General features: G+C 35.3%; 1 protein-coding gene across 4 annotated transcripts in view; it reads left to right on the top strand.

Moving 5' to 3' along the window:
- Pdss2 (decaprenyl diphosphate synthase subunit 2) overlaps positions 1-11,930 on the top strand; it is a 274,672-nt gene that overhangs the window by 183,910 nt on the left and 78,832 nt on the right. For all 4 annotated transcript variants that reach the window (XM_048783835.1, XM_048783729.1, XM_048783661.1 and 1 more), the window contains one exon: positions 4,720-4,794. In XM_048783835.1, the coding sequence (XP_048639792.1) occupies positions 4,720-4,794 (75 nt within the window). The remainder of the gene's footprint in view (positions 1-4,719; positions 4,795-11,930) is intronic.

Below are 11,930 nucleotides of genomic sequence, written 5' to 3'. Positions count from 1 at the left end.
AACTGGGGATTTAGCCCAAGTCAATTTGCCATTGAGCCACATCCCTAGCCCTAGCCCTTTTGAAACAGGGCCTCACTAAGCTTCTGAGGCTGGCCTTAAACTTTTATAGATGTACATCACCACTCCCAGCCCAGCTTTTTTTCCATAAAAATGTTACATTTATCTTTGTATAGCAATATGAGGATATTTTTGTCATTGTTTTTCTTTTCTCCCCCCCTACTTCTCTCAATTTTTATATTTTGTGAAGACAACTTATTATAACTCAGGCCTTACTCATCACAACATCTATTATGATGGTAGTCATCATCTTAGTATTTCATTCAAAAAAATTAAATTATAGTTACCCTTGCCAAAAGATAAAGTATGAAGCAATTATATATTCCTTTGAAATTGTTAAATTTGTCCCTTAAATTACCACTTAAGAAATTCATTGCAAAGTTCAGTTAGATCTGTAATTGTGTTAAATTCTGAGGCACCCGGGTCCTATCTATTCCTTATCTTTGATAAGAAGATGGTGAATGAAGTGGGAAAGATCAACAGTTTGCTTGAAAATAGCAATTAGATACACAACTGTTCGTTTACTTCCTTCCCCATGTTGCAGCCTTTCCCCTCCTATAGCCAACAAAGAAAGGTGGCAGGAGAAGCCAGCTCATGTGAAGGGTTGCTGCTACTGGTTCACTGGACTCTAAATTATTATTCAAAAGATTGAGGAACAGTGTATGGCACTGATGTAAAGTCCAATTTAAACATGACACAGAAAACATTTTTGCATTTGCACACATAAGCAAGCAATGCTGCTGTTGCAATGCCAGAAATGAAGAAACATCTCCTGCTTAATTACTTGCTCAGATGGCTAATCATTATGACATTGATGGTGACATTTCTCTAATCTGAAATGTTTGGGGATACAATAATAAGTTGATATCTCAGAAATATCTAATTTTGGTTAAAATAGTCTTCCATGTGTTCTGTTGTTGAACTAAAGCCCACTTTCTTCCAAAATATTTGGGCATACAATTTTTAAAACACTGTAATCTTGGTTTCCATGCTTTACGTTTCACCTTTCCAAGATTTATATTGAATAATAATATTCTGAGTAATAATATACAGAAGAATTATAAGTTAACACTCAGACTTATGTTTCAGCTTCTCTTTAAATGCTTTACATATTTACTCATTAGAGATGGAAGCAATAAGACCAACTAGTGCCAATATTTATTTGATGCTATTTGGCAGTTAAGCCTGATGTCATTCCTAATCAGTATATTTAACTTATTCCCTAGCATTAGAGCCCTTCAAGGATCAGAATTCAGTAATGATGCCTTTAATTGACTCTACTAGGCCTACTTTGCTAGCTGGTAAAATGGGCTACCAGTCATAATGGCTTAAAAATGGAAATCATTTTATTATATTTCTAGGTATTGGAACCAAGAGGTGTTGGGTTTAAAAAGAAAAGAAAAATGTTTAGCAACGAAAGTGATCAGTAGAGTTTAGACAGAAAGAAAGGTCCATGTGAAGCTGACAGATGAAATAAGAGTATGAGGGGTTGTTGTGAAGCTCAGTGGTAGAACATTTGCTTTGTTAGTATGTGTGAGGCCCTAGGTTCAATCCTCAGAATAAAAGGAAGAAAGGAATGGAGGAAGGGAGGGGAGGAGTAAAAACATGAACAAAGATTTTCCATCAAAGTTTGTGAAAAAAACTATTTCCTAGTCTAAATGTCTAATCATAAACACTGAGAATTGCATTTCTAAAAGCTTAGAATTTTAGAGCCAGAAGGGACCTTAAGGAATCATCTTTTCCAACTTTCTTCACGTCATAGTTGAAGAAAACCAGATCTCAGAATCGATTTGCTGCCGCAGTCAGGCTGCAGCAAAATAAGGGGGGGGGGGGGGTGACGAATAACTTGTGCAGATGGATACAGCAGGAGTAGGAGCCGTTTATTGCAGGACAGGAGCAGTATTTATACATTCCACACAGCTTATCTAATTAGCATAAACTAGATACATCAGTCAACCAATAAGAAATCTCCACACTTAATGGCTCGCTGGCATTACTTCACAAACCACTCCCTCTGGCATTTTGCCAGGTGCCATCTAGACTTATTTACAGACTCTAACAATTCTCTGGCAAAATGCCAGGCGCCATCCTGACTTGTTTATAGACCTTAACAATTTGCCCCAAATCTCAGAACAAAAATGGCTAACATTGAGACTCTTTTAACCTCTTTTCTTTTTCTAGTAAAAATCATTGGCTTGCTCCCTACTCCTGATGGACAGAAGTTCTTGAATCTTTCTCTTGGTTGCTCTTGAAGAAATCTAAGGAGGTTGGGGTTTTAGACCTCTGGATTCTCCTCTGGCTGCCATGATCCTACTTTTTGTAGCTTGAACAAATCATTTCTCCAGATTTTGATGTGGGGGAAAAAAGTTACTAAATGCTTTCTCATCTTTAAATACAACAGGTATATATAAGCCGGTGATTGTCTGAGGTAGTAAACCAAGTAATAAAAAAGGATCAGATCATTAAGTGATCTTACTACATTTTGAGTGACTGGTAGCCCTGTGTTCTTTCTAGAAATATTTGCAACTTTAAAGGATAATACTTAAACACCATTTATTTGGTATAAATTTTTAAAAATGAACAAACATTTCAAGAGTGGGAATGTATATGTGAGACCCTAGGTTCAATCCCCAGCACCAAAAAAAAAAAAAAAAAACATTCAATGGGTAGGGATTTATTGGTGCCCTGGGTAAGTCATCCTGGCCTAGGATGCATTCAACACCCCAAGGCTATTACTGTTTTTCATAATCTCTTTTCTTCCTCAGTTTGTTAACTCTAAGAAGTCCCAAACTTTCTTCTTAATGATTGTCATTGGCCATAGAGGTATTTGGAAGATTTCTGCTTGTAAGTACAGATCATTTATAATTATGAAGTTATGAGTCAGATCTGCCTATATTTGCTAATTATATTAAGAGGAAAAGAGAGAACAAAATGTTTTTGTTGCTTCTGCCTGGTCTGGAATTTCAGGGAAGTAAAGGAACACTCTGGTTATCCAGAGCCAGATTGACTGTTAAAAGTTCAAGCCATCATTTTGACATTTCATGTTGGACTTTCTTTTTGTAAATCCCTCTTCACATTACTAGCACTGGTCTTAAAGCTCAAACTGTTTCAAAACCATAACATTTCTTAGTGAGTGATTGATCTGTATTATGTGTCCAGCCATCAGGGGAATCTTGGGATGTTGCTTGTATAAACTGTAATCCAATCTGATGCTGTGCCTTTAGTTACAGTCTTTCATAGACCTATTGGTGATACTCAATCCTCCTGGATTTGGGAATAGGGCTTATCTGATACCTTCAGGGGGGAAAAAATCCATTCATTTTTCTCTCTTTCCCACTTAAATAACTCAACACATCTGGTAACACTGTAGGATCATTGTCCTTCCAGTTCCTCTGCAGCTCATATTGCTACAATATTTCTTAAGTATTTAGTTACCTAAAGAACAATGTGATTAAAAATATAAAAGACTTTGTATAGGTCTTACAAATTAACCCATCTCTAGAGCTAGAAAAAAATATGCCTTTAATCAGCAAAATTACCATATCGACAGCCCTGTATGTGTTAGTAGGAACGTAAACAGAAAAATGTTAATGTGTTAAAATTTTAAAGCAAGTCTTTTTACAAATTAATGTAATTTGCCTCTAAAGAAAATGTTTATGAAGTGCCAAATACCTGAGACTGAAGTATCCTTTGGCTTAATAATGTCTTCAATTACAAGAATGATAAAAGCTGAAACAAAATCCTTTAATTCAATCAGGGCTGAGCTAAATTTTTAGGAAGCAAAGAGTGGAAATCAGATACAGGACTGCATAATGTAGGAAGTTAAATATACCAGATATTAAGACTTCGTAAGAAGCGGATGGGGTTTCCTTGAGGAATGCTTGTTTGAAATGGCTGTATTGAACATCATCATTAATACCACTATTTTATTATCTTGTGTTAAGATGTTTTATGCAAACAAACTGTTAACTGTGCCATAGTTCCAGAGAGACCAGTTACTGTTTTCTGCTTGTTTTACATTCTGGAATAAGTTCAAAGCTTTTGATTTTACTTGAGTCTTGAAAATAATACAGGTTTGATGAATATGATCTCAATATTGTGGCTCTGTAAAAATTTTCAGTGTTTGCAGAACATTTGACCCAGGGGCCCTACACCACATATATCCATAGTGCATTTTAAGTATTACAGAATGAACACATTTGAAAGATTAACCATTCTCTTACTGCTGCTTTTCTTTCTGCATTAAGTATGAGAATTAGCATAGTAATGGCTCCCAGAATGAGAATACTGAAAAAGTATCCACCTGACAGAAATAAACATGCAGAAAATAAATTGAGTTAGGATCGCATTTGTTATCTGAAATTTAAGCTCATGTTCAAAATGGCTATTACTGGATTTTCACGTACATTAGTTAAATGCTAAGCTTAAAAGATTTGGGGGGGGCTTGAATTATAACTGAAAAAAAAAATTGGATCGCAGCTTTAATATCCAGGTGGGCAGTGCCATTTGCCAGGATCTTTGAACATAAGTCTTGTTTTTTGTTGTTGTTTCTCTCAAGCACAAATCCTGCCTTACTTACTAAAAATCTTCTGAAGGATGCTGAGGTATAAATGGTGATATATTTTCTTAGTGTCTCTTCTAATTTTTTCTTTGTTTTTTTAGGTTGTGGAACTTTTAGCAAGTGCTCTTATGGACTTGGTACAAGGAGTATACCATGAAAATTCTACTTCAGCCAAGGTAAGGATTTCAGAGTCATTGTAAAAACCTTAGGTTAGAAATGCTCATGGCAAAACTAAAATTGAAAAGCTAAAAATGTCAATCTTGTTTTATGTTTAAACTGCATGTGACTTCTTCTTCTTTTTTTTTTTTTTTAATAAGATTAGTGTTTTGGCTACAAATTCATGACCATACACTTAGTACAGGCCAGATTTAGCCAATTAAAACAACCTCTTCTCCTCTGGATGGATTTGCAGTCTTTTCAATCTACAGCAACCCAGTAGACATGGGAAGCTTGTAGCTAGCAGGTAGCCCTGTCCCTGATGGGCAGGCTGGAGAAGCAACTTGTGCCTATATGAATGGGCCGAGACTTTCCCCTGAGGCAAAGGAGCTCCTGTATCCCAGAAGAGTGGACCATGAGCCCAAGAATATGGCTGGCTGTGAGTTGGGGGAGGAATGTCTTTTATATACAAGATCCAAAATTTACTACATTATTAGATTCTCTGTGATGAGAAGTAGGATGGTTGCACAGTTGGATTATTTTAATTTTCTGAGTCTAGAATTAAGGGGGGGTTTTTTGACTCATTTAGCAGAACATCTCAAAAAAGGTTAGGTTTTATTTCCTTAAAATGCAGTTATTTCATTTCAGTGGGAGATTAGGTATGAAGTAATTGCTTCATTGACCACCACCATCATTTACCAAGCTATATACTATTTATAAGGGACTCCTCTCTCAGTGTTTCATTATTCTAACTTCTTTAACTTCTGCATTAGCAAGATTTCACTCACTTCAAATTAGAAAAAATATGCATGTATGCACATATGAAACATTAACATTTCCATTTGAAGAAAAGAGACAAATTTTACTAGAAGTGAAATGTAGAGCATGAACAAGTTGAATTTAAAAAATTTTAAGTATAACCCAGGGACTCTGTATGGTTCAGAAAGTGGTTAGTGAAATATGAAGAATTGCACCTTGAACATATGCTAACATTTGATTCAGGGAACCACAGTTCCCAGTAGGCCCATCTAATCTTACCTAAGCAGCATATTGATATGTGGGGGCCTCACAAGATTTATAACCACAGTGGACCCTCTGTGGGGTTTTTCAAAGACAAGCATGGTTCTCTACTTTGACTGAGGGTCAATGTCATAATGTAAAATGGGTGACTTCTGGTATAGTTTCATTTATAGAAAGTCACCTTGTATGTAACATGGTATGATGATAGCTAAACAAGTAACATTGTGGTAAGCCATTTGTCTGTGTTTCCTTCTTTAATCTTCATAAAAATCATGAGCCATAGATCCTACTACTACTCCCATTTTGCAGATAATGAAAACTAAGGTTTAGAAAAGGTTTTCCCAAGACCACACAACTTGTAAACTGGGATTTGAACTTCAGACCCCAGGTTCTTAATCTCTTGTTCTACTGCCTCTCTACCTTAACTGTACTTTATTTGGTAGCCTCCATCTTCCACACCTGAAGTCTCATCATGTGTTGATGACTGACTTATTTGAGAGTTGAGGCATTGCTTTCCCTTGGGATACTTCCAAGGAATTCAACTTAGTTCAATAAAAGATCTTAATATTTTATGCTTAAATGCCTAATCTTTAAGTGAAAGTGTTATGGTTGGTTTAGGCTCTTAATTTATCCACTCACCATTTATCTACTATAATTTGCCCAGTTCATTAATAACTTTGTGAACATTTGTTAAGTACTTTTATATGTCAGGCAGACCTAATAAAAACAACAATAATAAATGATTAGATAGCACTTTACAGTTTACTTATGCTTCTTTGTTCACAATCACCTAGGCTGAAAAGGGAGACATTTGTCAGTAATTTCATTTTATAGAGGAAAAGCCTAAAATTCAAAAATGACGAATGGCAGGAAAGCACAGTATCTGAAAATTGTTAGAATTGTTAATGTTTAAGTGTTAGATCTGAACCAAGTGTTTTGATTCCAAGTCCATGCTTTCTCAAATATAATCTGTTTCCTCCTGTAAAAGAGAAAAGAGAGAGCAACAAAGACTTTGAGGGAGTTGCTCATACTGGGAACAGCCACTGAGAAAGCACCATTTGCGGACTCTCTCATTAGTTAATAAATTTTACTCAAAAGAATCTGTAGCAGGGGCTGGGATTGTGGCTCTGTGGTAGAGGGCTCGCCTAGCACTGGCGGGACCCAGGTTCGATCCTCAGCACCACATAAAAATGAAGGCATTGTGTTGTGTCCATCTACACCTAAAAAATAAATAAATATTTTTTAAAAAAGAAAGAAAAAAAAATCTGTAGCAATGCTTTGTTCATCTGGCCTTTTTTCCTACCACCTCCCTGAATAGAGTCTTTTAAAACATTTGAGTCTTTATTTAAGCAATGAAGTTTCAGAATATAGTTAAGCCATTTTAAAGCACCATTCTTTTTTAATAATGGAAACAAAAATGCATAGTTTAACCACAGCAGTGAGAATGCTTCTTGCTGCCTTCATTTATGCCCCAGGTTCAATTTAGGTTAACCACATTTCCCTTCCTAACCAGAAAATTTCTGCGTCATCCTGCCACCCCTGCCCCCAAGCATGCTTGCCATTGCAACGACTTTTCAGAATTTGTTTTTTCTAACTTGGTCCAGGAATTGCTTCAGAAGCAAAGTGAGGGAGCACTGCCCCCACATGGAGTGCCTTCAAGGTTTTCATATTAGGACACTAACAGGGTAGCAGCCACAAGCAGAGGTCATGTGGGAAGGGAGGCCAACTCTGTGGGTCTCTGTTGCACAACCTCCATAGCCTGGGGCCAATTCAGTACACAAAAGAATTGCTTTGGATTTAAAATACACTGGAAACCATTCCTTCTCTCTAGGGGTAAGAGGACACAATAGCAGTCTGTTTTCTATATAGCAACTTAATGCAGTGATGGAGAAGTGGGTAGTAGGAAACTAGGTTTCTGTAGAGTGGTATCTACATGCCTAAGGTGGATACATTAAAGCAAAGTGAGGGGAAATGGAACTAGATACATTAGAAATCACCTTCTCAAACTGTTCGTAAGTTTATGATTACTTAATTCTCTTTAAAGTGTGACAATTTATGTGATTAAGTTACCAATACTTAACATTGTAGATAAATTGTAACCATGAAAACATGCAGAGTACTTTGTTCCACCCATTGAAAAAAATATTTTTATTTTTGTATTTGCTAGTTTATGAACCATTTTTCCTTAAAATAGAAATTAGCTGTCGTGCTTTTTTCAGCATTTATCAGAAAATATTTTCCCTCTGTTTTTTATAAGGTAACTACTTGAAGAAAGGAACAGGTTAAATAGAAAAATTGCACTTTAAACTGTCATTTGCCATTCTAAGGGTTCCCCAGATAAGCTCTGCCTTATGTATAACACTCATGTATTCACTATACCTGCTAAATATATTACATTTTAACAAAATTGACTTTGGTTCCACTCTTTAGTAACTGAAATCTTTTCAAAATTATCTTATTGTTATAACTTATTTGTTGGTTAGAAAAGCAAATATATGTTCATTAAATGAAAAAGTTAAAACATAGAAAAAGGATGAAAGGAAAATAAAAATCATTTTATATAACCATCTTCCAGAAATGAGTAATGATATATAAAATGATATGCTTCTCTCTAGTTTTCATTCCGTATTTCTCACATTTTTGAGATATTGCTGTATATATATTAAATTTATTATCTCATTTTACTTTATTGTCATTAGAATTTTTCAAAAATATTAATGCCTATTTAGTATTTCTTAATTCTAGTATACTATATTGAGCCATTCTATAATTTTAGATGCTTTGTTTATATTTTTAACTAACTTACATAATATTGTGATAACAACTTAGTATATATATCTTTGCTTTACTTTTCACTGTCTTTTAAAATCCTGAAAGTGAGTGCGTGCGTATAATCTCAGTGGCTAGGAGGCTGAGGCAGGAGCATCCCAAGTTCAAAACGAGCTTCATCAGTTTAATGAGGCCCTAAGCAACTAAATAAGACCCTGAGTTTAATCCCTGGTACCAAAAAAAAAAAAAAAAAAAAACACACACTGAAATTGAGATTCTTGAATTTAAAAACTATGAATATTTTCATATGTATCCTTTTACAGAAGATGATTACTTTCCTTAGGAAAGCCTACTATATAGTTAGCCTGTGACTGTCATCTCTGAGAACGTGGATTTTAGGGGTGTTCCCACCTTTTTCTGATAAGAATGACCCAGGGTACCTATACTGTTTCTGTAGACCATGTGGTTTATGCCAAACACCTGCTCTCTTTCTGGGGCTCTGGAATTTTGGTACATGCTCTGCAAACGCTGCCTACTTGACCAGCACCAATAAAAACCATGAGCATTGAGTCCTCAACAAATTCCCCCAGTAGACAGAATGTCTTGTGTATTTTCACAACTAATTGGTAGAGTTAGGCACATCCTGTGTGACTCACCTGATGTGACTATGCGATTTCAGCTGATGGGACTTTCCCCTTGCTGGTTTTACTTTGGATTCTTTCTCCAAAATTCTTTAAATCTTAACTTTTAATTTTGACTATATGCTGGGTACCATGAATCATCCTAACAAATCATAAAGCCTGGGGGTAGTCTGGAGGACCCAAAGTATAACTATTTTCTGATACTTTACTGTCTATTTCCCACCCATTCCTCTTTGCTCCTAAGAAATCTAACTAAGGTCCTTTGCAAAGGCAGTGTCTGAGTCAAGTTAGTGTTAATAAGGGGAACTACGCACCTCTTCCCACTCTTCAGAGGTTGTGTCTCATAGACTTGGCCCAGACCCAAGAAAATGAGAGGATTTTAAAGAATCAAATTAACCAGAGAAAGAATTGGTTTTAAAGTTAGTGAAATTGTAAGCCATGTGCAGTGGCAAACACCTGTAATCCCAATGTCTCTGGAAGCTGAGGCAGGAAGATCATAAATTCAAGGCCAGCCTCACCAACTTAATGAGGCCCTAAGCAACTCAGTGAAACTCTGTCTCTAAAATAAAATACATTAAAGGGCTGGGGATGTGGCTCAGTAGTTAGAGTGTCCCTAGGTTCAATCCTTGGTACCCCCACCCCCCAAAAAAAATCAGTGAAATTATGGGGCAAGATAACTTCTGTCCATTTATTTGTCTTATCTCCCTTTGACTCTGAGATAGTTTTCAAGTTAAGTACAAAAATAAGATGATTCAGTTCACTAGAAGTTATGAGTTGTCTCCTACCTGTAAAGCCCTATGTCATCATCTAAAATATACTTAAAAAGGTGAGCAAAATGAGTTTTTGCCCATTTAGAAAAATGACTGTAGGAAAATGTAAACAACAAGTCACATCTGGTTGGGAAAATCAGAAAAGGCATCAAGAATGATCTGATATTTGAGACAGAGATTAGAGGATGGAAGGATGTCTATTGAAGAAGGTTGACACTCTAAACAAAGGAAATAGCATGATGAAAACAAAGGAAGCATCATTAAGACCAGAGTTTCTTTCATGTAAGAATTTTTAAAATAGTGGCAATAAACAATGCAAAGATAGGCTTACAGTGAAAGACCTGTAAGGCCAGAATGTAGAGTAAATGCCATATTTAGGAACTAGAAAGGAATTAAAGGTGTTTAAACAAAGGAACATGATCAGATATCTTTGGAACTGTTAATTCAGGAGTGGTCTTTATGATGATTTACTGGAGATTGCAGGAATTCTTCCACTTTGACATCTTGTTACCCTTATTTTATTTTATTTTATTTATTCTTTTGTGTATTGTGTTGAGATCGTACCTAAGAAATGGTTGCCTAATCCAACATTACAAAGATTTTCCCCACTTTTTAAAAAAATGTTTCAAAGTTTTATATTTACATTTATATCTTTGACCCATTTTGAGGTAACTTCTGCATATGGTAGGAAGTATAACATATGGAATATCCAGATGTTTCAGCACTATTTGTTAAAAAAAACTATCTCCTCCGCTTAGTACCTTCATGTCTTTGTTAAAACTCAATTGGATACATGTGTGGGTCTGTTTCTGGATTCTCTGTTTTGTTTTATTAATCATCTTTCTGTCAATATTACACTGTCCTGATTTTTGTAGCTTTATACTCAATCTCAAATTCAGGTAGTGTAAATCTTCAACTTTATTCTTCATTTGCAAAGTTGTATTAATTATTTTAGATCCTTTTTGTTTTCAAATGAATTTTAGAATTAGCTTAACAATTTCCACAAACTAGGCTTCTGGAATTTTGATAGAGTGAAGAATATGGGTCTTTATTATTTTTGGTTCGTTGTAATGTCTTTGTCTGGTATGTGTGTCAAGGCAGTGCAGGCCCAGAATGAATTGGGAAGAATTTTTCTCTCTTCTTTTTTCTGGAAGTTTGTATAGAATTAGTATCATCTCCTCCTTAAATATTTGTTAGACTCACTGTAAAGCCTTCTGGACCTTTCTCTGTAGGAAAGTTTTGTTGGTGGTTATGGTGGTTTATTTTTCATATTTATTTATTTATTCCTTTATATACTTTGGAACTATAAATTCAATTGCTTTAATAGTCATAAAACAATTTAAGTTATGTGTTTCTTTTGAGCAAGCTTTGGCAGTTTATGTCCTGCAAGGAATGTATTTATTTCATCTAAGTTGTCAAATTTATTGGCAGCAAGTTCTTCACAATATTCTTTTGTTGTCATGTTAATATCTCTAATTTAAGCAGTGTCACTTCTCACTCCTGATGTAGGCCATTTGTGTCTTTCTTTTTTTCCTTAGAGATTTAACAGTATTGATTGCAGAGGACCAACTTTTGGTTTCACTGACTTTGTCCCTGTTGATTTTCACTCTGAGTTTTAATATCTCTTTTCCTCTGATTATTTTGCTTTTATTTCCTCTTCTTTTTACTAGATTTTTAAGTTGGAAGGTTAAATTTTTCCTAGTTTTTAAAGCAGAGATCATTAATTTGAGACTTAGTTCTAACTCTTTTCTGGCATTTGGTTCTTTGAATCTCCCTCCAAGTGCTACGTTAGTGGCATACCACAAATTTTCAATACATTGTCTTTTCGTTGTCATTCAGTTCAAACTACTTACTGATTCCCTTTTGATTATTTTTTCATTGACTCATGGTTTAGAAGTTTAATTTGTTTTCAAGTATTTGGGGCATTTTCCAGATGTCCTGTTATTGATTTATTAT

This window comes from Marmota marmota, unplaced genomic scaffold (genome assembly GCF_001458135.2).
Source record: "Marmota marmota marmota unplaced genomic scaffold, marMar, whole genome shotgun sequence".
In the NCBI taxonomy this organism is placed as follows: Eukaryota; Metazoa; Chordata; class Mammalia; order Rodentia; family Sciuridae; genus Marmota; species Marmota marmota.
Note: the sequence above shows the minus strand (reverse complement) of the source record. Positions and strands in the feature narration are given on the sequence as shown.